Source organism: Procambarus clarkii, chromosome 11, assembly GCF_040958095.1.
Source record: "Procambarus clarkii isolate CNS0578487 chromosome 11, FALCON_Pclarkii_2.0, whole genome shotgun sequence".
Taxonomy (NCBI): domain Eukaryota; kingdom Metazoa; phylum Arthropoda; class Malacostraca; order Decapoda; family Cambaridae; genus Procambarus; species Procambarus clarkii.
Window position 1 is genome coordinate 9,421,517 of NC_091160.1, and position 27,280 is coordinate 9,448,796.

Consider the following 27,280-nt stretch of genomic DNA (forward strand, 5'->3'; position numbering starts at 1 on the left):
TTCGTAAACCTGTCCTTGAGTCTCGTCCTTTAGATTTCTGCACTCATCTTCAGCTTCCCTATAATGATCCCTTCTCTCTCTCTGAACTTCGTTCTGCCCTGGCCCTCTGCGGTTCTACGGCGGCGGGCTCCGATGGTATTCATTATGAGATGCTTCGCCATCTCCCTCCGAGCACGTCTCAGTATTTACTGAGTCTGTATAATCGGATCTGGGAGTCGTCGTCAATCCCTGAGGACTGGCTCGATGCCGTTGTCCTCCCTGTTCGCAAACCGGGGACTCTGGGTACTTCCCCTAAGGACTTTCGCCCTATTGCTCTCACAAGTTGTGTCTGCAAACTCTTTGAACGTATGGTTAACGTTCGTCTGATGTGGTTCCTGGAACACCATCACCACCTCTCCTTCTCAATTTGGTTTCCGCAAGTGCCGCAGCACGACAGATGTCCTGGTAAACTTGGAGGTCTATATTCGTACTGCTTTTGCTGCGAAGACCTCCGTTGTTGCCGTCCTTTTTGACCTAGAAAAGGCTTACGACACCACTTGGCGTTATCATATCCTATCTTAACTTCATTCTTTTGGCCTTCGTGGTCATCTCCCTCTCTTTCTCCGCAGCTTCCTCTCTCGTCGTTCCTTTCGGGTGCGCCTTGGTACCGCTCTCTCTCCCTCTTTTCAGCAATACGAAGGTGTGCCCCAGGGTAGTGTTCTGAGCACTACTCTTTTTCTGGTTGCCCTCAATGGTCTTCTTTCCTCTCTTCCTTCTGGTGTCTTCTCCGCTCTCTATGTCGATGATCTTACCCTTTGTTGTCAGGGTGATGATTCGCCTCTCCTTCAACGCCGGCTTCAACTTGCCATTGATGCCGTGTCGTCTTGGGCCACAGGTCATGGCTTCAAGTTCTCTACTTCTAAGACTTGTGCCATGACTTTTACTCGGAAACGGGTTGTTCTTCGTCCCTCTTTGTCACTTTATGGTCATCCCCTTGAATACAAAGATTCCGCGAAGCTTTTGGGGTTATTCCTTGACACTCGTTTGTCTTGGTCTCCCCATATCTCTTGCCTCTGTGTTGAGTGCTCTAAGGCCCTTACCCTCCTTCGGGTCTTGTCCCATACTTCTTGGGGGGCAGATAGGCGCACTCTCCTTGCTTTACATTCCTCTCTCGTCCTGTCTAAGCTCGATTATGGTTGCCCTGCTTACTCGTCTGCTTCTCCTTCTACTCTTCGCCGTCTTGATGCTTTGCACCATACTGGGTAGCGCCTCAGTTCTGGTGCCTTTCGTTCGACTCCCATCCTTAGCTTGTATGTTGACACTGGCTTCCTGTCTCTCCAGGACCGCCGTGATCGCTACTGTCTTCGCTATCTTGCGCGGTCTTTGCAACATCCTTCCTCTCGCCTCTGTCGTGCTTTAACTTTTACCCCTCCTGCGGTTCCTGTTCCTCTTCACCACCTCCCTCTTTCTGTCCGGTTATCTCGCCTACAGGATTCTCTTTCCGTTCGTATTTCTGATGTTTCTCCTCGTGTTGTTCCTTCTTTGCCCCCGTGGAGGGTCCCTCTTCTGCGGTTTTGTACATCCTTGACCCGTATCACTAAAGCTTTTACCCCTCCTACGGTTCTAAAACGCCTTTTCCTCGAGCACTTTTCTTCTCACTCCCGCTCCGTTTCTGTCTTCACCGATGGGTCTAAGTCAGCGGACGGTGTTGGCTACTCTGTTGTTTTTCCTGATCGCACTTATATGTGTCGCTTGCCTCCGGAGACTAGCATCTTTACAGCGGAACTTTATGCTATTCTCTATGCTCTTCGTCTCCTGCTTTCTCGTTGTCAGTCTTCCTTTGTGGTTGTTGTTGACTCTCGTAGTGCCCTCATGGCTCTCGGGTCCTTTAATCCGGTTCATCCAGTAGTTGTCGAGATCCAGCATTGGCTGTTTCTCGTTCACAGTAAATTTAAGTCGGTTGAGTTTTGTTGGGTTCCCAGCCATATTGGTGTGTCTTTAAATGAGCGTGCGGATGCTGCTGCCAAGGAAGCTGTTCGCTCTTGTCCCATCTCTCGCAAAGGCATTCCGTATTCCGACTTTTACCCGGTTATCCATTCCTCAGTCCTTACCCGTTGGCAGGCTTCTTGGTTGTCTGTTACTGGTAACAAGCTACGTACTCTTAAATGTTGTTTCCTCGTGGCCGTCCTCCTTCCACCGTAACCGGCGGTGGGAAACAGCTCTGGCGAGGTTGCGTATTGGCCATACTCGCTTAACCCATGGTCACTTGATGGAGCGCCGCCCTGCTCCTTATTGTCCTAGTTGCATTGTCCCTCTTACGGTCGTGCATGTCCTTCTTGAATGTCCTGACTTCCAGGACGAGCGTGTGTCTTGCTTTCCGACCGCCCCTCGCGGTCACCTGTCCCTCGATAGAATTCTTGGTGACTCGGATACTTTTGATACCGTTCGCTTTATGCGTTTTTGTTCTCGTATTGGCATCCTTGGTGATATTTAGCGCCCTCTGATTATTTTGCGTACTTGGTGCTACATAGCCTTCCCGGTTTGGTGCCTTCTTTTGATAATTACTTACTTTAAATCTTGACTCCCGGCAGGATAATTAATGTAAATGAAGCAGAGCATCAATGCCCTGCAATTTGTGGCTGGTCAGTACAGTTTATTGAATAAGTTAAAGCATTAAAATCTTCCCTTGCTGTAACAAGGAAAGGTAAAAAATTATATAAAGCAGAAGTTCTGAATAAAGCAGAAGTTCTGAAAGATTGGAAACGAGGATCGCAAGTTATTGCGAAGCAATTTGTGCCACAGTGATTGAAGGTTAAAATTTTCTGGTAATTTATTAATGTACACATAGCCATTTAAAGTACTGGCAGTCTACACGGGTACAGTAAGTGCTGTTGGGCAGTGGGGGGGGGGGGGGATAGAAATAGCCTAAGCTACTCTATCCCTTTGAGATGTATTTTTTCTTGTATCAATAAACATACTTGAAGTGTTGTTGGTATATTTTTAATTTGTTAAAATTTGATAATTTTCCTTAAGATTTATTTTTATTTGCAATTTTATAACGTTGACCTTTGGTGGTCTATATTAGTGTAAGTGATGGAATCTTCATTCCATTTAGGCTGTGAAAGGCTTCAATTATGCTTTAGTTTGTCTGCCAACAATGTTTGTAGGAATGAATAAACTGCAGATGACTAACGATGATTGCTAGAGCCTACTCTCTAATAGCTACTCAGAGCTGTTAGAGCCTACGCAGTATTGTAGAAGAATAGGGTTAAGGCATCGTAAAGGGTTGAGCAGAACCAAGCTTGTAATAGTATAACTTCATAGGCTTTTTAATTGACGCACTCTGAAAAATTAGAACTTTGCTCTTTATTAAGAGTGGGTTTAAATAGCTGTCTTTAAGATCAATAACGTTTCTGCAGTTCACTTTAAAAGTTCTTAATTACAAACTGAAATGCTACTTAAAGGGGTGAAATGGAACTAGTCACTCAAAGCCCCTGAAATTTTGTCACTTATCCAAAGCAAATAAAAGGAACCAATATTGTGGAATTGTCTCCCAATTGTGGTTTAAGTAAATAAGCAAAACCTAGACCAACATTCTAATGCAACCTAAACGAATACTTCCTAGCCTAACAACATAATTATTTTTAAACTAAGGACTAAGGGGGAAAACTAGCTTCGTCGAATCAGACTTGTGTACCAAATGACGCCCATACTTTTCATTTACTCTTAATAATAATAATAATAATAATAATAATAATAATAATAAATCATTGTCGGGACAGGCACATGCAGAAGTGGCGAGAAGAGGTATAATGTATGAGGAAAGTCAAACCATGCAACACTACATGCGAGTCAAAACACCCATTTTACTTATGGTAAAAGGAGAAATGCTTGGAGTTACTGTGCACATGCGGCTCAGGCTTTGGTACAAATATTAGTGGGAATATGGGATAGGTGTTCATGGTAATGACACGAAGTGTAAACTATGTGGTATGTTAAGGTCTCACGCCCTTTCCCATTATGTTCTTGATTGTCAGTTTATTAATGTATATAGAAACAGAAGGATTGTTCCTGAACAAATAGCCTGGATGTGTCACAACGGAAAGGTTGATATTCTGGAGAGATAAAAGAATTTTGCACCAAGACTGTAAACTTTTGTTAAATTATGTCTTGCAAAATGTCTATACAGTATACCTAAGTCATAAAAGTAATAATGTACATTATTTGTGTGTACGTTTGATACCATACTACTTGTGTAAAGGAGGAAATGTATGTTTATCTCGCAGAATGTTCGGCAATATGTTTGATGTGTGTCTACATATGTAAGAACACGTTGTACTGAACAGGGTGAGAATAGCTTGAGCTACCTCATCCCTTTTGTGTGTGTTACCTCAATAAACTTATTTAAATTTCAATTGTCGGGACAGGAAGCCAGCGTGTTCATGCACGTTTTAAATTGAATTAAACGTTTTATTCAGGACAAAGTACATACATAGATGATACAAACATAATGTAGGATATAAAGAGCTTGTACATAAAATACCTAAAGCTAATAATATGAATAGCGTTTCGGCCAAGAAATTTGGGCATGTTTTTCGGGCTTTATCGTGGTCACTTAATCGGGCTTCAGGTTTTGGCTTTATCGTGGTCACTTCCCAGCAAACACAAATCATCTACACAACGTTCGCCTATCTCTTCCCATAGGTGTGGGAATGATTTGCATTGAGAATGGTGCAGGAAAGCCTTTGAGAAACTTTTACTCAAAAAATCCAAACACAAAGGTTTAATTATAAATTGTTTTTCTACAATTATTTTCTTCCAAATGTAAAACAAATAGTTTTTACATGTTTAAATATAAAATTTATGGTGTTTTTTTGTAAAATTCATTAATAAATTGTGAATGATATATATTGGCTGAGTGAAACCTTTAAAATCCATTTAGTTATAATATGAACAGAAAAAAGTAGTTTTCCAAATTTTCTAAAAATCGCTCTTTTTAACACAATTTGACTCCTTATGCATTCCACTAAACACTAATATCATGTTTAAATATATAATTTATGTATTATTCCCTAAGATAATTTATATAAATTTTAAAAGTTGCTGGAAAGTGGTGAGAACGAATCTGAAAACGTTTTGTTGTCTTATATTGGCGTGTTCTTATTAACTAGAGTGAGTAAGAGTGAGCGAGAGTGGGTAAGAGTGAGTAAGAGTGACTGAAGGTGAGTGAGAGTGCCAGAGAGTGTGTAAGTGTGAGTAAGAGTGAGTATAAGTAAGAGTGACTGAGAGTGAGTAAGAGTGACAGAGTGAGTAAGAGTGAGAGTAAGAGTGACAGAATGAGTAAGAGTGAGAGTAAAGTGATTGAGAGTAAGGGTGAGTATGAGAGTAAGAGTGATTGAGAGTGATTGAGAGTAAGAGTGATTGAGAGTAAGAGTGATTGAGAGTAAGAGTGATTGAGAGTAAGAGTGATTGAGAGTAAGAGTGATTGGGAGTAAGAGTGATTGGGAGTAGGAGTTAGAGTGAGAGTAGGAGTAAGAATGAGAATAAGAGTGATTGAGAGTAAGAGTGAGTAAGAGTAAGAATGAGAGTAAGAGTGATTGAGAGTAAGAGTGATTGAGAGTAAGAGTGATTGAGAGTAAGAGTGATTGGGAGTAAGAGTAAGAGTGAGAGTAAGAATGAGAATAAGAGTGATTGAGAGTAAGAGTGATTGGGAGTAAGAGTAAGAGTAAGAATGAGAGTAGGAGTGATTGAGAGTAGGAGTGATTGAGAGTAGGAGTGATTGAGAGTAGGAGTGATTGAGAGTAGGAGTGATTGGGAGTAGGAGTGATTGGGAGTAAGAGTGATTGAGAGTAAGAGAAATTGAGAGTAAGAGTATGAGAGTAAGAGTGAGAGAGTGAGTATGAATGGGTAAGGGTGACTGAGAGTGAGTAAGAATGACAGAGTAAGAGTGACAGAGAGTAAGAGTGACAGAGAGTAAGAGTGACAGAGAGTAAGAGTGACAGAGAGTAAGAGTGACAGAGAGTAAGAGTGACAGAGAGTAAGAGTGACAGAGAGTAAGAGTGACAGAGAGTAAGAGTGACAGAGAGTAAGAGTGACAGAGAGTAAGAGTGACAGAGAGTAAGAGTGACAGAGAGTAAGAGTGACAGAGAGTAAGAGTGACAGAGAGTAAGAGTGACAGAGAGTAAGAGTGACAGAGAGTAAGAGTGACAGAGAGTAAGAGTGACAGAGAGTAAGAGTGACAGAGAGTAAGAGTGACAGAGAGTAAGAGTGACAGAGAGTAAGAGTGACAGAGAGTAAGAGTGACAGAGAGTAAGAGTGACAGAGAGTAAGAGTGACAGAGAGTAAGAGTGACAGAGAGTAAGAGTGACAGAGAGTAAGAGTGACAGAGAGTAAGAGTGACAGAGAGTAAGAGTGACAGAGAGTAAGAGTGACAGAGAGTAGGAGTGACAGAGAGTAGGAGTGACAGAGAGTAGGAGTGACAGAGAGTAGGAGTGACAGAGAGTAGGAGTGACAGAGAGTAGGAGTGACAGAGAGTAGGAGTGACAGAGAGTAGGAGTGACAGAGAGTAGGAGTGACAGAGAGTAGGAGTGACAGAGAGTAGGAGTGACAGAGAGTAGGAGTGACAGAGAGTAGGAGTGACAGAGAGTAGGAGTGACAGAGAGTAGGAGTGACAGAGAGTAGGAGTGACAGAGAGTAGGAGTGACAGAGAGTAGGAGTGACAGAGAGTAGGAGTGACAGAGAGTAGGAGTGACAGAGAGTAGGAGTGACAGAGAGTAGGAGTGACAGAGAGTAGGAGTGACAGAGAGTAGGAGTGACAGAGAGTAGGAGTGACAGAGAGTAGGAGTGACAGAGAGTAGGAGTGACAGAGAGTAGGAGTGACAGAGAGTAGGAGTGACAGAGAGTAGGAGTGACAGAGAGTAGGAGTGACAGAGAGTAGGAGTGACAGAGAGTAGGAGTGACAGAGAGTAGGAGTGACAGAGAGTAGGAGTGACAGAGAGTAGGAGTGACAGAGAGTAGGAGTGACAGAGAGTAGGAGTGACAGAGAGTAGGAGTGACAGAGAGTAGGAGTGACAGAGATTATGAGAGTGTTAAGAGTGTGAGGTGTGTGAGTGTAGCAGGCCAGGGAGGCAGGATGTGTGGTCACAGGCGAGGCCTAGGCCTCGTGATCTCTAATGTTGGTTTTTATATATATGTGGGATTTTTTGTCCTGTTTCAAATTATAATTATTTAGCAGGAATGTAATAAGATATTGCACAGTATTAATGTGACAATAATATATGCATTATTTCCTTGATAATCAAACTTGTTGTTCAAAGATAATATACAATCTTTGAAGGAAACATTTTGAGAGCGCAAGCTGGCAACACTGTTCTGGTGGGTGAGAGAGACATATGGTTAGTTGTACTCAGACCTACAGTGGAGAAGGGTGTGTCCCAGCTGGCCGCCGCCACCCGCCGCCACCCGCCGCCCACCACCAGCCGCCACCCGCCACCACCCACCGCCACCCGCCGCCACCCACCGCCACCCGCCGCCACCCACCACCAGCCGCCACCCGCCGCCACCAGCCGCCACCCGCCGCCACCCGCCGCCACCCGCCACCACCCACCACCAGCCGCCACCCGCCACCACCCACCACCAGCCGCCACCCGCCACCAGCCACCGCCACCCACCACCGCCACTCACCACCCGCCGCCACCACCCACCACCAGCCGCCACCCGCCACCACCCACCACCAGCCGCCAGCCGCCACCCACCACCAGCCGCCACCCGCCGCCACCCGCCGCCACCCACCACCCGCCGCCACCCACCACCAGCCACCACCAGCCGCCACCCGCCACCACCCGCCACCCGCCACCACCAGCCGCCACCCGCCACCACCAGCCGCCACCCGCCACCCGCCACCACCCACCACCAGCCGCCACCACCCACCACCAGCCGCCACCACCCACCACCAGCCGCCACCCGCCACCCGCCACCGCCACCCGCCACCAGCCACCGCCACCCGCCACCAGCCACCGCCACCCACCACCACCCGCCACCAGCCACCGCCACCCACCACCGCCACTAACCACCCGCCGCCACCACCCACCACCAGCCGCCACCCGCCACCACCAGCCGCCAGCCGCCACCCACCACCAGCCGCCACCCGCCGCCACCCGCCGCCACCCACCACCCGCCGCCCCCCACCACCAGCCGCCACCCGCCGCCACCCACCACCAGCCGCCACCCGCCACCACCCGCCACCCGCCACCACCCACCACCAGCCGCCACCCGCCACCACCCACCACCAGCCGCCACCCGCCACCACCCACCACCAGCCGCCACCACCAGCCGCCACCCGCCACCCGCCACCGCCACCCGCCACCAGCCACCGCCACCCACCACCACCCGCCACCAGCCACCGCCACCCACCACCGCCACTCACCACCCGCCGCCACCACCCACCACCAGCCGCCACCCGCCACCCACCACCGCCACCCGCCGCCACCACCCACCACCACCACCCACCACCACCACCCACCACCACCAGCCGCCGCCGCCACCACCACCCACCACCACCGCCGCCACCACCCATCACCGCCGCCGCCACCACCACCCACCACCCATCACCGCCGCCGCCGCCACCACCCACCACAGCCGCCGCCGACACCACCACCACCACCCACCACCGCCGCCACCACCAGCCGCCACAAGCCGCCACCGCCCGCCACCGCCCGCCACCAGCCGCCATCACCACCACCACCAGCCGCCATCACCGCCACCAGCTGCCACCACCACCAGCCGCCACCACCACCACCACCAGCCGCCATCACCGCCACCAGCTGCCACCACCACCAGCCGCCATCACCGCCACCAGCTGCCACCACCACCAGCCGCCACCACCAGCCGCCACCACCGCCACCACCACCTGCCACCAGCCGCCACCACCGCCCGCTATCAGCAGTCACCGCCCGTTGCCACAGTCGCCACCGCAAGCCGCCACCGCCAGCCGCCACCAGCCCCCCCCACCGCCGATCGTCACCACCCACCACAGCCGCCGCCGCCCGCCACCGCCCGCCACCGCCCGCCACCACCCGCCACCACCCACCACAGCCGCCACCACCCACCACCCGCCGCCACCACCCGCCGCCACCACCCACCACCACCACCCGCCGCCACCACCCACCACCACCACCCGCCGCCGCCACCCACCACCACCACCCGCCGCCGCCACCCACCACCACCAGCCGCCGCCGCCACCCACCACCCGCCGCCGCCGCCACCACCACCCACCACCACCAGCCGCCGCCGCCACCACCACCACCCACCACCACCGCCGCCACCACCAGCCGCCGCCACCGCCACCACCACCCACCACCACCGCCGCCACCACCCACCACCGCCAGCCGCCACCACTCATCACAGACCCCGCCACCGCCCGCCAGACACAGCCGCCAGTGTCCGCCACCGCCGCCACTGTCCGCCACCGCCGCCACTGTCCGCCACCGCCGCCACTGTCCGCCACCGCCGTCACTGTCCGCCACCGCCGCCACTGTCCGCCACCGCCACCACTGTCCGCCCGCCGCCACCACTGTCCGCCCGCCGCCACCACTGTCCGCCCGCCGCCACCACTGTCCGCCCGCCGCCACCACTGTCCGCCCGCCGCCTGCACTGTCCGCCCGCCGCCTGCACTGTCCGCCCGCCGCCTGCACTGTCCGCCCGCCGCCTCCACTGTCCGCCCGCCGCCGCCACTGTCCGCCCGCCGCCGCCACTGTCCGCCCGCCGCCGCCACTGTCCGCCCGCCGCCGCCACTGTCCGCCCGCCGCCGCCACTGTCCGCCCGCCGCCGCCACTGTCCGCCCGCCGCCGCCACTGTCCGCCCGCCGCCGCCACTGTCCGCCCGCCGCCGCCACTGTCCGCCCGCCGCCGCCACTGTCCGCCCGCCGCCTCCACTGTCCGCCCGCCGCCGCCACTGTCCGCCCGCCGCCGCCACTGTCCGCCCGCCGCCGCCACTGTTCGCCCGCCGCCGCCACTGTCCGCCCGCCGCCGCCACTGTCCGCCCGCCGCCGCCACTGTCCGCCCGCCGCCGCCACTGTCCGCCCGCCGCCGCCACGGTCCGCCCGCCGCCACTATCCGCCACAGCCGCCACTGTCCGCCCGCCGCCACTGTCCTCCCGCCGCCACTGTCCGCCCGCCGCCGCCCTGTCCGCCCGCCGCCACTATCCGCCACCGCCGCCACTGTCCGCCCGCCGCCACTGTCCGCCCGCCGCCACTATCCGCCACCGCCGCCACTGTCCGCCCGCCCCCACTGTCCGCCCGCCGCCACTGTCCGCCCGCCGCCACTGTCCTCCCGCCGCCACTGTCCGCCCGCCGCCGCCCTGTCCGCCCGCCGCCGCCCTGTCCGCCCGCCGCCGCCACTATCCGCCACCGCCGCCACTGTCCGCCCGCCGCCACTGTCCGCCCGCCGCCACTGTCCGCCCGCCGCCACTGTCCGCCCGCCGCCACTGTCCGCCCGCCGCCACTGTCCGCCACCGCCGCCACTGTCCGCCACCGCCGCCACTGTCCGCCCGCCGCCACTGTCCGCCACCGCCGCCACTGTCCGCCCGCCGCCACTGTCCGCCCGCCGCCGCCACTGTCCGCCCGCCGCCACTGTCCGCCCGCCGCCACTATCCGCCACCGCCGCCACTGTCCGCCACAGCCGCCACTCTCTGCCATACAGCCTCCCCTCTCTCCGTTAGTAAATAATTATAATTGTTAGTAAATAATAAAAGAAATATAAATTATTAGATTTTTTTTACCCTTAAATTGGTTTTAATATTTAAATTGAAAATAATAATATAATATAAAATATAATAAAAATAATATAATATAAAATATAATAAAAATAATATAATATAAAATATAATTTAATTTCAAGAAATTTAACTTTAAACACAAAGATGTAAAAAGGGTTCAGATTATTGGCTCAAACCTTTCATAAGAGATTCATATTGGTATATGAATGGATTATGAATGACTCATGTTAGGAGTGTAAAGTTGCCACAACATCTCAAATTAGTGTTAGATACATATATCTTGGTTATAAGTTTTGGAAACCTATTTAAGTCCACACACAATATCGTATCTGATATGATAAAACAAACGTTTCCAATACTTTCAAATACTTTCCAGATATGTTGTGGCAACCTAAAATTGTTTGCTGGGTTAAACATTGTCACTTGGATAGTTCACTTAAAGCTATGATGTCTAAAAGTAGTAGTCTACTTCAGCATTATCAAGAGTTCAAATTGTTAAATTTCTAGTTACGTTTAAGGATTACTTGATAAGTTACCAAAATATTAATCTTTTTAGGTTTGGCCGAAATGCTGTACACTATTGGCGCAACTCTACAAATTATTAATTTAACTACAAAATCATACACCCTATGTATAATGCACAGATTAGTGTGATCTAGATTCTAGACAACTGCAAAAGTGAAGTACGTTTGGATGTTTTACAATCAATCCCCTTCCCCCTTTCCCAGGCTAAATGTGTTCCTACTGTTTACACACAGCCTTAAACTACTGCCATGCTCATATTTATCTTATAAAACAGTTCAAAGTGACTATCGTCCACACTTTTGATATAATTATTACCATTTTAGTGTAAGAACATTTTAAGCAATGTAGCTTTGCTGATGTGTTAATTTACTCATCCCCCTGATTGTTTTAGTGTGGCCGGCTTCCTACTCGGTGGTGTGCTGCTCTTCGTGTCGTTGTTCGATCCCACTAGAAAACCGGTCATAAAGTTCTTCGACCATGCCTTTGGTGAGAGATCAGTGAGGCGGCGGCGTGAAGTTGGGACTGGCCTCGAGTCGCATGTTGCTGCGGCTTTTGACGCCTTCACTGCTGCTCTCGACAAGATGGAAGTGATTGCCAAGATGAATATCTGAATTATCTTTAATGCTTTTGTGAATGTTAGCACTTGTGCACTAGTCGTGTATAAATAAAGATTTCATAAATTTTCCTTGTTAATAACCTCTAGAAAGTCTGTTTATTTCATAGGCTATTAGCAACTAAGTATAGTGGTAGTAAGTTTTTAAATACAAAAGTTGATTATTTGCTAGATAAAGGTGCAAGTTTGTCAATCCCTCCGCAGAGGGCTCATTGCCGTGTTAAGTGGCCGCCTGGAGCTGCTGGGGTTGGCTCGGCCCCCCGACCTCGTGCCTGCTCTGGGTGTTGTACTTGTGAATGATGCACCATCTATGGTGCAAGATGAAGACTTCGCACCGGCCTGAGAGAATGTACAATATCGTTGAACTATTTAAAAAGAGAAGGGTGTTGCCCGAAGCAGTGCTCAAGTGCACCAACATGTATTTGGCGCCTTTGCAGGCCCGGTAAGTGGTATCCCTCGGCTCCTGCCAGAGCCGTGCAAAACTGGTAACGGGCTCAGGCTGGACGGGAAATGTGTGTACCTTTACAAACTGCTAATTTTTTTAATCTTTGTTAAATGCATGATTTATGTATAAGGTATATAATATAATTTATTCAGGTAAAAGTGCATACATAAAAGATGTTAAAATGTTGGATTTTGAGCAGGTACATAATATGCCTAAAGACACCAATGTGCAGTTTCAAGCAATATGTGGGAAACAGACTAAAATTTAAAACTAAGAGATCAAAGCATAAATTGAATTGAGAAGGAAAAAAATGGTAATGGATAGAACGAAAAATTGAAACGGAACGGCAAAAGTAATTTAACTAGACTACAATTTTCTTCGTTTGTACATAGCGGATATCGGCAGTTAAAAACAAGTTGCCCCCTCCCTTTCCAGCCTGTTGTCATGAGGCGGGTTAGTGGGCGGCTGCCGAGCTGTGATGCTCAATGGGACGGTCCTGTGTCCTTTTGAAGCCTTGTGCTCCTGCTGCCGTCTTAACTAATTGTGCTGGTTGCTATTTCCTCTGAAGTTCCCTTTTTCTTCACCCGACCCACCCTCCCCCCTCCACCACCACCACCACTCTTCAACTAATTCTTTCCCGCCGACCTTTTGACATTCTTAATTATTCTTTGACATCTATTTTTATGCCAGGTGTTTGGGGAGGCACTCGCCCATGGAACCGTGGTACCCGACGTTACTGAACTCGATCTCGACGGACTGATGGTTGTTAAGGTGGCGATTGCCAATTGCAGGGCGTATATTCACGATGCACCCCTGGGGGTGGGGCGGGGGTCTGTCTTGTCAGGCACCTGGTTGATACCTGGTTGATGGGGTTCTGGGAGTTTTTCTACTTTCCAAGTCGTTGATGGGGTTCTGGGAGTTGTTGTTCTCTCCAAGTCCGGCCCGAGGCCAGACTTGACTTGTGAGAGTTTGGCTGTTGCTCGGAGCGGCCCGCAGGCCCATATACCCACCACAGCCCGGTTGGTCCGACACTCCTTGAAGGAAACAATCTAGTTTCCTCTTGAAAATGTCCACGGTTGTTCCTGTAATATTTATGATGCTCGCTGGTAGGACGTTGAACAACCGTGGAACTCTGATGTTCATACAGTGTTCTGTGCCCATGGCACCTCTACTCTTCACTGGTTCTATTCTGCATTTTCTTCCATGTCGTTCACTCCAGTACGTTGTTATTTTACTGTGCAGATTTGGGACCTGGCCCTCCAGTATTTTCCATGTGTGTATTATTTGGTACCACTCTCGTCTCCTTTCTAGTGAGTACATTTGGAGAGCTTTGAGGCGATCCCAATAATTCAGGTGCTTTATCTCGTCTGTGCCGTATGTGCGCCGTATATATGTACGCAGGTGTCCTATCCTCTAATTTTGGCTCACGAATAAGCCCCCATAACCACCATGGAAGTTAATTATTACATACTAGTTTCTGCTGCTGCTGAATGATCCTTGTATAACTCCCCAGGCTCGTCGGGTGGGCGACCAGGCGCACCCCCAACCCCCGAGTCGAACTGTTGGAAGACCAGGCTCTGTAGCCCTCACTACATTGGGCCCAGACAAAGCTACTCCTTTGACCCTCCCGACTACTCCCTTCACCCTCCCGACTACTCCCTTCACTCACCCTCCCTCTGTGGAAGGTTGAGCCCCCAAGCCTCCATTGGTGACCACCTCATCACCTGGAGTGGCTACTTCTCTCATTGTGACAACTGCGCCTTTTACCTCCCCCCCCCCACTCTCGTTGGGTGTTTGGCACTAACCTCCCCCCCCCCCCCCCTTTTTAAGACTCGCTCATAAGATTCGCTCCAGTGCTAATACGTTCCACACCTTATTTATTCCTGCTACATGGACTAAATATTTTAATCTCAACCATCCGGATTCTACACGTCCTGAAAATTTCTTCCTTCATTAACATCTCGTGGATTAGGTGGATGCCAATTACTTTTAACCCCACCTGTACTGGTACAAGTGTCATTGCTGCTGCTCCTCAGGATGCAGCTACCTGCTTAGCCATATTGTCCGGCATTGAGAAGACCCCCCCCCTCCCCACCTCAGTTAGGGGCCTCCAAAAATACCCGGTTAAATGCCAGTGTTGGCAGTTATCCTACTGCACTATGTTGCGACTGGTGTTAGGGACCTGAAAGACTGCCACGAGGATATTAAACATATCCTTGAAGCCTAAGGTCATTCAGTCCTACAGGTTATGTTCACTCGACCCCCCTCATGGTCATCAGCTTCTACACATTGTGAAGATCACTTTTGATAGTTAAACCTTTCCACCTGCTATAATTCTTGTTGGTGCCAGATGCTCCACTTAGGAGTACATTCCCTCTCCTAGACTTTGCAATAAGTGCTGGAAATTTGAGCATGGTGCCCTCAAATGCACAATTGCAGTGTATGCCCCATGAGGGGTGACTCTGGTCACTAAGACGGTGCTCTTCTTTCCAGGCTCACTACCTCAATTGCGGTGACGCCCACCCTACCTTCTGCACGTGTATAAACTACAAATGTTAGGAAGACTTCAATTTGAAGCACCGCAATAGTTTCTTTTCCTGAGGCGAGACGCAAAGTCCGCCATCTCTCCTCTTTCACTAGCATATCTTATGCTCGTGTGCCCCCTCACTGTCTGGCCTGTTGTTGCCGTGAGGAGGCTTGGTGGGCAGCTTCCGGGGTGTGATGCTCCATGGGTCAGTCCTGTCCTTTTGCAGCCTTATGCTCCTGCTGCTGTCTTTACCCATTTTGCCAGTAACCTTATCCTTTTCCTCGTGTTTCATTGTTCTCCCCCCTCTTCTATCATATTGTAATTTCCTGCCGACCTTTTGCCTGTTGATTATTCTTTCGACTTTCTTTTCTGACGCCCGGGTGTTTGGGGAGGCATACTCTTGCACCCGTAGAACTGTAGTACCCAACGTCTCGAGCGAGTAGACCCTTTTATTGTCAAACCCCCTTTCGTCACTGAGCTCGATCTCGACGGACTCACGGTTCTTAAGGTGGCGTTTGTGGGGCGTATACTCACGACGCACCCCTGGGGGGACCCCGGCAAGATCGGCGATAGCTTGTTGTTGGGTGTCCTGCCTCTAATTGTGGCTCCATGGTGGGTGTGGGGGCATATTCGGGAATGAATGTTTCTTTTTCGTATCTGTTGTATTCTGTTCCTCCTTTCCCTTCTCAGGCTCGTGGGGGTGGGCGACCAAGCCCCCCGAGTCGGTCAGTGTTGGAAAACCGGGCTCTGTAGGCCCTGCTGCATTGGGGCCCCGACCTAGCTCCTCCTTTGGCCTCTGACTACTCCCCTCCCTCTGTGGTTGGGTCGAGCCCCAAGCCCCCAGTCGTGACTACCTCGTCCCCTGGCATGGCTCAATCTCAAGTTGTAACTACTGCGCCTTTTAACCCCTCTCTGGGGGTTCTCAACGCCATCCTCGACACGGCCGCACTCGCTCCGTTCCTTCCCGTTATGATGCCTATCAAGCCTTGTTTGGTCCCGCTTCGTGGGCCAAATACTTTGATCTCCTCCCTCTTGATTCTGTGCCTCCTGACGATTTCTCCCTGCATCGACATCTTGTCGATTCCGTGGATGCCTCTATTATCTTCAACCCCACTCATCTCGGTACATGTGTGGTTGCTGATCCTTCCCAGGATTGCTTGGCTGCCTTATCCTGCCTTGGCGAGACCTCTGTTCGGGTCTCGAAGAATGCTCAGTTGAATGCCAGTGTTGACACTATTCTCCTCCCGCCCCATGTTGTGACCGGTGTTCGGAATCTGCAGGACTGCCACGATGATATTCGGCATATCCTCGATGCCCAGGGCCATTCTATCCTCCAGGTGGACACGTTTACTCGTCCCCCTCGTGGTCGTCGCTGTCAACCCCTTCGGGTTGTGAAGATTACCTTTGATGGTAGGACCCTTCCCCCCCCCCCTTCCCCCTGTCATTCTTGCTGGTGCCAGGTACTCTGTCCAGAAGTACATTCCTTCTCCTAGGCTCTGTAACAAATGCTGGAGGTTTGGGCATGGTGCCCTCCACTGCTCTGGAACTCTCTCTGTCCATGGTGTGGGGGCGAAGGTCACTCTAAGACAGAGTGCACTTCTCCCCAGGCTCGCTACCTCGACTGCGGTGAGGCCCATCCTACCTTCTCCCGTGCGTGTATCCATTACAAGCTTGAGGCAGCCGTCCTCAACTTGAAGCACCGGGAGCGTTTATCCTTTCCTGAGGCGAGGCGCCAGGTTCGCCGGCTCCTGCCTTATGCTAACGTCTCTTATGCTCGCGTGTTGCGCTCTTCCTCTCCTCGTCCTTCCCACCTTCCTCAGACTCACAACTGTTTCCGGGCCTTGGACCCTGATACGTCCACTGCCCCCTCCTCTGTTCCTTTGAGTTGTGTCCCGAAGGGTCCCCCTCCTGGTCCTCTGTCTTGGGTCTCGTTCTTTCTACCCGGTCTTTCATGTCTCCTGTGTCTTCTTCCTCGTCGCCCTCCAATACTCCTTTCCATCCTTCTTCGTCTATTGACTCTACCCGCCGCCTGTCAGTGCGGGCTGATGTCCATCTCTCTCCTAACGGCCGTCGTGTGTGCTCTCGTCCAGCTTCTCCTGTTGAGACGCTGGAATCCGTTGCCCGGTACGTAGTTGCTGGGACAAGAGTGTCTCTAATTCAGAAGTGTAAGCTTGGCTCCTCTCCTTCCTCCTCCCCGGCGGGTAAGAAGGCTTCGCTTTCTTCCTCGGCCCCTACTACTGACTCTATTGCTCCTTCCTCTCCCGTTTTGGTGGTTGTGCCCCCTGTTCCTGCTATGGAGGTTTCTTTGGCCTCTGCTTCCCTCTCGGTTGCTGCTCTTGCTGAGGTGTACTCCCCTCTTTCTACTCCCCCTCTTCTTCCTGCTGTCCTTGACTGCTCCTCTCCGTTGTCTCTTCCTTCTCCTCCGGACCCAGCCCGCCCACCTCTGGTCTGTTCTCCCATTTCCTTCCCTCCATCTTTGCTCAGTTTACCCATGCCCCCTAACCCTGACTTTGCTGACCCTGATCCCAATCCTGATCTTCTTTAACGTGCTATGTTTCTCTTTCGCCTTTGTTTCTTCCTTGTCCTCTGTTCTTTCTCTTCTCGTCGATGTCTGTTCTTCAATGGAACGTTCGAGGTTATTACGCAAATTTCCTCAAACTCCAACTTCTGATTTCGCTGTTTTCGCCCCTTTGTGTGTGTCTCCAGGAGTCGATGCTTGGTGCTCGTCCTGGTCGCTTTCGTGGCTATTCCTTTCTTCCCCCCCCCCCCCGAACTGTTGCTGGAGCTCCTAATTGTTCTGCTCTCTTGATTCGCTCTGATGTTCCCTTTGTCCCCTTACATTTTCCTTTGCCTCTCCATTGTTCTGCTGCTCGTATCTTTGTGGAGAAATGGTACACAGTTTGTTTCATTTATCTCCTCCCGAGTGTCCCGCTTTCTCTTCCTGATCTGAAACATCTAATGACTCCTTGCCGGAGCCTGTGCTCCTGCTGGGTGATTTCAATTGTCGTCTTTCCCTTTGGGGTGATGTTCTGACGAACACCCGAGGTCGCCTTCTTGAGCCGTTTATCCTTTCTTCCTCCCTGTCTCTTCTGAATTCTGGTGAGCCCACGCATTTGGACTCTCGGACTCTCTCCCTTTCCTCTCTTGATCTTTCTCTTTGCTCATCTTCTCTTTACTTAGATTTCACGTGGCAGGTTCTTGACCTCCATGGCAGTGACCATTTCCACATCCTTGTGGCACCTTTTTCTCTTTTCGCCCTCCCCTCTCCTTCCTTAGGTGGCAGTTTGCTAAAGCGGACTGGAACGTATTTACCCTCGGTGCTGCTCTCTCTGACCTCTCCCTCGCTCTCTCCTCCTTTTTCATGACACTGTTTTCGACGCTGCCCTCTGCTCTATTCCTCGTTCTTTCATTTGGGGTACATGGAAGTGCGTTCCCTGGTGGAGTGCAGACTGTGCTCGGGCTGTCCGCTGTAAAAGTGCAGCCAGGAAGAGACACCGCCATCGGCAGACGGCCGATTCTTTTCTTTTGGAAAGAGAGTGCGAGGAAAGAGAGTGGCTAAACGTGAATGTTGGGCATCTTGTGTCTCCACCATTACGTCAAACTCCTCTGCTACAGATCTGGAAGCATATCTGCAAGATAGCGGGTAACTTCGTTCCCGATGTTTAACCGGTCCTTCACCTCCATGATACTTTTGTGGCAGACCCGTTTCAGGTCGCTACCGAACTAGGTTCCCACTTTTCTTCTGTTAGCTCTGGTCTTCATCTTCCCCAATCTTTCCCTCTTCGTAAACCTGTCCTTGAATCACGTCCTTTACATTTCTGCACTCGTCTTCAACTTCACTATAATGATCCCTTCTCTCTCTCTCTGAACTTCGTTCTGCCCTGGCCCTCTGCGGTTCTACAGCAGCGGGCTCCGATGGTATTCATTATGAGATGCTTCGCCATCTCCCTCCGTGCACGTCTCAGTATTTACCGAGTCTGTATAATCGGATCTGGGAGTCGTCGTCAGTCCCTGAGGACTGGCTCGATGCCGTTGTCCTCCCTGTTCGCAAACCGGGGTCTCTGGGTACTTCCCCTAAGGACTTTCGCCCTATTGTTCTCACAAGTTGTCTGCAAACTCTTTGAACGTATGGTTAACGTTCGTCTGATGTGGTTCTTAGAACATTATCACCACCTCTTCCCTTCTAAATTAGGTTTCCGCAAGTGCTGCAACATAACAGATGTCCCGGTGAACTTGGAGGTCTATATTCGTACTGCTTTTGCTGCGAAGACCTCCGTTGTTGCCGTCCTTTTTGACCTGGAAAAGGCTTACGACACCACTTGGCGATATCATATTCTATCTCAACTTCATTCTTTTGGCCTTCGTGTTCATCTCCCTCTTTCTTCGCAGCTTCCTCTCCCGTCGTTCCTTTTGGGTGCGCCTTGGTACCGCTCTCTCTGCCTCTTTTCAGCAATACGAAGGTGTGCCCCAGGGTAGTGTTCTGAGCACTACTCTTTTTCTGGTTGCCGTCAATGGTCTTCTTTCCTCTCTTCCTTCTGGTGTCTTCTCCGCTCTCTATGTCGATGATCTTACCCTTTGCTGTCAGGGTGATTCGCCTCTCCTTCAATGCCGGCTTCAATTTGCAATTGATGCCGTGTCGTCTTGGGCCACCGATCATGGCTTCAAGTTTCTCTACTTCTAAAGACTTGTGCCATGACTTTTACGCGGAAACGGGTTGTTCTTCGTCCCTCTTTGTCACTTTATGGTCATCCCCTTGAATACAAAGATTCCGCGAAGCTTTTGGGGTTATTCCTTGACACTCGTTTGTCTTGGTCTCCCCATATCTCTTACCTCCGTGTTGAGTGCTCTAAGGCCCTTACCCTCCTTCGGGTCTTGTCCCATACTTCTTTGGAGGCAGATAGGCGCACTCTCCTTACTTTACATTCCTCTCTCGTCCTGTCTAAGCTCGATTATGGTTGCCCTGCTTACTCGTCTGCTTCTCCTTCTACTCTTCGCCGTCTTGATGCTTTGCACCATACTGGGTTGCGCCTCATATTCTGGTGCCTTTCGTTCGACTCCCGTCCTTAGCTTGTACGTTGACACTGGCTTCCTGTCTCTCCAGGACCGCCGTGATCGCTACTGTCTTCACTATCTTGCGCGGTCCTTACAACATCCTTCCTCTCGCCTCTGTCGTGCTTTAACTTTTACCCCTCCTGCGGTTCCTGTTCCTCTTCACCACCTCCCTCTTCCTGTCCGGTTATCTCACCTCCAGGATTCTCTTTCCGTTCGTATTTCTAATGTTTCTCCTAGTGTTGTTCCTTCTTTGCCCCCATGGAGAGTCCCTCTTCCGCGGTTTTGTACTTCCTTGACCCGTATCACTAAAGCTTTTACCCCTCCTACGGTTCTAAAACGCCTTTTCCTTGAGCACTTTTCTTCTCACTCCCGCTCCGTTTCTGTCTTCACCGATGGGTCTAAGTGTTTTTCCTGATCGCACTTATATGTGTCGCTTACCTCCGGAGACTAGCATCTTTACAGCGGAACTTTATGCTATTCTCTATGCTCTTCGTCTCCTGCTTTCTCGTTGTCAATCTTCCTTTGTAATTGTTGTTGACTCTCGTAGTGCCCTCATGGCTCTCGGGTCCTTTAATCCGGTTCATCCAGTAGTTGTCGAGATCCAGCATTGGCTGTTCCTTGTTCACAGTAAATTTAAGTCGGTTGAGTTTTGTTGGGTTCCCAGCCATATTGGTGTGTCTTTAAATGAGCGTGTGAATGCTGCCGCCAAGGAAGCTGTCGCTCTTGTCCCATCTCTCGTAAAGGCATTCCGTATTCCGACTTTTACCTGATTATCCATTCCTCGGTCCTTACCCGTTGGCAGGCTTCTTGGTTGTATGTTACTGGTAACAAGCTCCGTACTCTTAAATGTTGTGTTTCCTCGTGGCCGTCCTCCTTCCACCGTAACCGGCGGTGGGAAACAGCTCTGGCGAGGTTGCGTATTGGCCATACTCACTTAACCCATGGTCACTTGATGGAGCACCGCCCTGCTCCTTATTGTCCTAGTTGCATTGTCCCTCTTATGGTCATGCATGTCCTTCTTGAATGTCCTGACTTCCAGGACGAGCGTGTGTCTTGCTTTCCGACCGCCCCTCGCGGTCACCTGTCCCTCAGTAGAATTCTTGGTGACTCGGATACTTTTGATATCGTTCGCCTTATGCGTTTTTGTTCTCGTATTGGCATCCTTGGTGATATTTAGCGCCCTCTGATTATTCTGCGCATTTGATGGTGCTACATAGCCTTCCCGGTTTGGTGCCTTCTTTTGATAATTACTTACTTTCTATGCTTATGTGCGCTAATCAGAGGTAAAACTGATAGTAATGATGAGGATGTTAAATAGAGGTGTAGTTGTCATCGTCATTCACTGTATATTACCCTGTGTAAACTAAGGTCTGTTAATCATAAGTTACGTTCTTGTCGATGTAGAGGAGTGGTTGATAACAAACTGAAGGAAGGTTAGCGCTCTTTATATTACCTGTATAATTTAGGTTGGGAATTTAAAAAAAAACAAAACTAGATGAGGATGATGAGTTTATCTTAAAGATAGAGAGACAGATAGATATATATATATAGATATAGATATATATATATATATATATATATATATTATATATATATATATATATATAATATATATATATATATGTCGTACCTAGTAGCCAGAACGCACTTTTTGGCCTACTATGCAAGGCCCGATTTGCCTAATAAGCCAAGTTTTCCTGAATTAATATATTTTCTCTAATTTTTTTCTTATGAAATGATAAAGCTACCCATTTCATTATGTATGAGGTCAATTTTTTTTATTGGAGTTAAAATTAACGTAGATATATGACCGAACCTAACCAACCCTACCTAACCTAACCTATCTTTATAGGTCAGGTTAGGTTAGGTAGCCGAAAAAGTTAGGTTAGGTTAGGTTAGGTAGGTTAGGTACATGAAAAACAACTAATTCATGAAAACTTGGCTTATTAGGCAAATCGGGCCTTGCATAGTAGGCTGAGAAGTGCGTTCTGGCTACTAGGTACGACATATATATATATATATATATATATATATATATATATATATATATATATATATATATATATATATATATATATAATATAAAATATGAACTCGGAAGAGAGAGGGGGATAAAGAGGGAGAGGTTCTGCTGACTCGCATTGGGGATAAGCTGAGAGCTGACAAACAAATACACAGCTCTGTGTGCGTGTGTGTGTACTCACCTAGTTGTGTTTGCGGGGGTTGAGCTCTGGCTCTTTGGTCCCACCTCTCAACCGTCAATCAACAGGTGTACAGATTCCTGAGCCTACTGGGCTCTATCATATCTACACTTGAAACTGTGTATGGAGGCAGCCTCTACCACATCACTTCCTAATACATTCCATTTATCAACCACTCTGACACTAAAAAAGTTCTTTCTAATATCTCTGTGGCTCATTTGGGGATTCAGTTTCCACCTGTGTCCCCTTGTGCATGTGCCCCTTGTGTTAAATAGCCTGTCTTTATCTACCTTATCAATTCCCTTGAGAATCTTGAATGTGGTGATCATGTCCCCCCTAACTGTTCTGTCTTCCAGCGAAGTGAGGTTTAATTCCCGTAGTCTCTCCTCGTAGCTCATACCTCTCGGCTCGGGTACTAGTCTGGTGGCAAAACTTTGAACCTTTTCCAGTTTAGTCTTATCCTTGACTAGATATGGACTCCATGCTGGGGCTGCATACTCTAGGATTTGCCTGACATATGTGGTATACAAAGTTCAGAATGATTCTTTACACAAGTTTCTGAATGCCGTTCGTTTGTTGGCCAGCCTGGCATATGCCGCTGATGTTATCCTCTTAATGTGCTGCAGGAGACAGGTCTGGGGTGATATCAACCCCCAAGTCTTTTTCTTTCTCTGACTCTTGAAGAATTTCCTCTCCCAGATGATACCTTTTATCTGGCCTCCTGCTCCCTACACCTATCTTCATTACATTACATTTGGTTGGGTTAAACTCTAACAACCATTTGTTCAATCATTGCTTCAGCTTGTCTAGGTCTTCTTGAAGCCTCAAACAGTCCTCTTCTGTCTTAATCCTTCTCATAATTTTGGCATCGTCCGCAAACATTGAGAGAAATGAATCGATACCCTCCAGGAGATAATTTACATATATCAGAAACAAGATAGGACCGAGTACAGAGCCCTGTGGGACTCCACTGGTAACTTAACGCCAGTCGGAGGTCTCACCCCTCACCGTAACTCTCGGCTTCCTATTGCTTAGTGTTGTAGTTGTGTGTTGGTGGTTTTGTCGTCGTTGATCCTTCTTTACAGACAACCCAACCCACAACTCGGTAGTGTGTTTATACATCACTAGGAGATCACACTAGGCGCTTCTGGCTCTTGGAGAGGGGCTCAACGTCACACGATTAGGGGATGCGGCTCCAACACTTAGCCTCGTTGTCACGTGCACACACCCACTCGAGCCGCTGTGACTCCCCACTCTCTCCTTATGTGATATGATCTCGATCCCCTTTAACTTGCTAGTTTTCCGTCCTACCCTGTCCACAGCGGTGGTTCTTGGTTCTTTCTCTCTCTCTCTCCTTCTGTACTATTTCATGGGAAGCCTCACTAGGACAAGGTCAATTACTAGCAAATTTGAATACATTTACTGGACAGAGCACATACACAATACATATACACACACAATAATAATGAACCCTATACTCTATTACAATCAGGTTGCACTCCAACACCATCAGAATTATCATCAGCTTATCAGTGGTATCCTATCTCCTGATTCACCACCTAATATTTCCAACCTCCTCAAGTGGGACAAGTCTTATATTTGTTATGATCTCAGCCTGCAGGAGAAACGAGTCTCCCTTCTTGAGAGTTATTCAGCAAGCCTGACCTAACTAGAAGGTCTAGCAAGTATTGAGGTGATAACGCATATGTAAAATAGTTGGTTGGATATGTGTAACAGTTTGAGATTATGGGCAATGCAGAAGAAAATAGATAAATGACGGGCTAGGAGATGTGGACATTTTGCTGGAGGCGTGAGGCTCGCTTCTGGAGGACCTTGACCTCACTGGAGTGCCAGACATCGCAGGGGGAAGCCGCGCTCCGTTGAGCTCCCGTCAGAAGGGAACCCCTAGTGATATATCTCTAAGAGAAGAGAAGTGTGCAGACGTGCCAGCTGTGGAATCGAGCTGGGGACGTGTGGTCTCAAGTCGTGGACGATAATTAGTGAATATTAAGCCGCCCGGAGGCATTATTGTGGGCCGTGGGAGCGCCCTGACCAGACGCCGTCAGAGGGAAAGCGCCCTCGACCAATTAATCTGTGGTAAGCACGATATACGCCAGTTCATAGTGATCACTTGTAGTTGGTCGTGTGCCCAGCGACAGTAGCAATGTTTATTTATAAGTTAGGCATGTTTTAATAAGGCAGAAAGCCTGAAATAAGAGAGTGGAGAGGGAGGAACACGGAGCGACGTCCGCCCCCTCTGAGCGCTGGCGGACGACTGAGGGAGCCTGGCTCCGGATGGAGGAAGACCCTCCCAGTGAGTGAGGACCGCCGCCAGGCGAGGTGGAGTATGGACCCGCCCAAAACGGGGGAGTCCACTCTCACTGTATGTAGAGGACAGATAGAGGTTTGAGGCAAGCATATTGTGTGGTTATTTTTGTTTATGTGTTAAAGGGGAACATTTTATTGGAGTGTCGATGGGTTGCAGGTTTGTTCTTTGGGGAAGAAGTTGCTGAGAACTTCGAAGCCAGCAGATGAAGTAGCTGATGAGACTCCAAGGTAGCGGAGCAGAGGACCTCGAGCTGTGAGGAGAAGCAGCAGTGAAGAGGAGTGTCACGTGCTTCTGCAGAGGTGGAGAAGCACCATAGTTGCTCGGGGAGACTTCATGGTGTAGCAGCCAAGAGAGCTGTGGAAGAACCTAACAGAAGGGTGAAGCACCATAGTTACTCAAGGAAACTTCATGATAGCAGCCTGGAGGAGCTGCAGAGGATCCTGGTAGTGAAGCCTGGAAGAACCTAAGGATATTAGGGTTGTGAACTTCCAGAGGTGGAAGGGGAAGTTCTGGTGGATTACTAGTAGGGAGTTGCTAGTGTTTGGTTGTTAGTAGCGTGCAAGACGCAGTGAGAGGTGAGTGACTGTTTGCATTCTTATGTCAAGGAGTGTTTTATACTGAAGTTTAGAGTTACAGCCGTAGGCTTGATTACCTACAGATGTATGCGTTCTAGGACTGATATTGATCGATTAATCATTGTTGTGTATCAATGAACATTTATACTGGTATATGTTATTGCATTCAAATGCTGATTTTCTATATATACATTATCTTGCTGATAGTGCAACAGTGTGTGTAGGCTTGATCAACTTGAGGAGGTTAATAGTATCAGGTGGTGAACCAGGAGATAGGATACCACTTGATAAGCTGATAATAGAGTTCTGATGGTATTGGAGTGCAACCTGATTGTGATATTATAGAGTATAGGATTCATTATTATTATATGTGTGTATGTATCGTGTATGTGCTTTGTCCAGTAAATGTGTCACAATTTGCTGGTGTTTGCCCTTGTCCTAGTGAGGCTTCCCAGGAGGTAGTAAAGAAGGAGAGAGAAAGAACCAAGAACCACTGCTGTGGACAGGGTAAGAGGTAATACTAGTAAGTCATAGGGGATTGAGGAGATCATATCTCATAAGGAGAGAGTGGGGAGTCGATAGCGGCTCGAGTGGGTGTGTGCACGTGACAACGAGGCTAAGTGTTGGAGCCGCATCCCCTAAACGTGTGACGTTGAGCCCCTCTCCAAGAGCCAGAAGCGCCAAGGGTGATCTCCTAGTATAAGCACTCTACCGAGTTGTGGGTTGGGTTGTCCGTAGATCAACGACGACAACACCAACCAACCCACAGTCTATAATATATTTCAATGTTGCACTATCGGCAAGAGAATATATATATCTATGAACATGTACAAGGAAAATCAGCATATGATTGCAATAACATAAATATATCAGTATAAATGTTCCTTGATACACAACAATATTCAGTCGATCACCCTATCAGTCCTAGAACACATACATCTGTAGATAATCCAGCCTACGATTGTAACTCTAAACTTCAGTATAAAACACTCCTTGACATAAGAATGTAAACAATCACTCACCGTTCACTGCGTCTTGCACGCTAATAACAACCAAACACTATCAACTCCCTACAAGTGATCATTTAGAACTTCCCTTCCACATCTGGAAGTTCACTACCCTGATCTCTTCAGGTTCTTCCGGGTTTAACTACCAGGATCCTCTGCAGCTCCTCCAGGCTGCTACACCATGAAGTTTCCTCGAGCAACTATGGTGCTTCACCTCTACAGAAGCACGTGACACTCCTCTTCACTGCTTCTCCTCACAGCTCGAGGTCCTCTTCTCCCCTACCTTGGAGTCTCATTAACTACTCCCTCTGTGCTGGCTTCAAAGTTCTCGGCAACTTCTTCCCAAAGACAAACCTGCAACCCATCGACACTCCAATAAAAATGTTTCCTTATAAACGCATAGACGAAATAATCCACACAATATGTTTGCATCTAACATATATCCGCTCTCTACATGCAGTGAGTGTGGACTCCCCCGTTGGGCTGGTCCATGCTCCACCTCGTCCGGCGGGCCTCACTCACTCAGGGAGGGTCCTCCGCCGCCAGGAGCTGGGCTCAGTCAGTTGGCTTCAGGCTGTCGATAGGAGAGGACACGCTGCTCGTCCCTCCAGCTGTCTCTCTCATCTCCGTCCTCTCATTTGGGCTTCCTGCCTTACCAAAACATTTCTAACTTATAAATAAACATTGCTACTGTCGCTGGGCACACGACCAACTACAAGCAATCACTATGAACTAGCTTAAATCGTGCTTACCACAGATTGTCTAGTCGAGGGCGCTATCCCTCTGACGGAGCCTGGTCAGGGCGCTCCACACAGCCCACGAAAATGTCTCTGGGCGGCTTAATAAACTCTCCTCGCCATCCAGGACTTGAGACCACAACGTTCTCAGCTCAATTCCACAGCTGGCACGTCTACACACTTTTCTTCTCTTGGAGATATATCGTTCGCCTTATGCGTTTTTGTTCTCGTATTGGCATCCTTGGTGATATTTAGCGCCCTCTGATTATTTTGCGTATTTGATGGTGCTACATAGCCTTCCCGGTTTGGTGCCTTCTTTTGATAATTACTTACTTCCCCCTGCGATGTCTGGCCTCAAGTGAGGTCAAACCCCTCCAGAAGCGAGCCTCACGCCTCCAGCAAAATATCCACATCTCCAAACCAGTCATTTATCTATTTCCTTATTTACTGCCCATAATCTCAAATTGTTCATTGAACCCAACAAGCTATTTTACATCTGTGTTATCGCCTCTATATT

The 27,280-nt window shown here is 49.4% G+C and overlaps 1 protein-coding gene across 3 annotated transcripts in view; it reads left to right on the top strand.

Annotated features, from left to right (window-relative positions):
* LOC138363394 (uncharacterized) overlaps nt 1-27,280 on the top strand; it is a 254,365-nt gene that overhangs the window by 120,425 nt on the left and 106,660 nt on the right. The window contains exon 3 of one of the 3 annotated variants that reach the window (XM_069322427.1): nt 11,669-11,906. The exons of the other annotated variants lie outside the window; for them this stretch is intronic. Within the exon in view, the coding sequence (XP_069178528.1) occupies nt 11,669-11,888 (220 nt within the window). The 3' untranslated portion in view covers nt 11,889-11,906. Of the gene's footprint in view, nt 1-11,668; nt 11,907-27,280 lie in introns of those variants that run through there. 3 annotated transcript variants of the gene reach the window in all.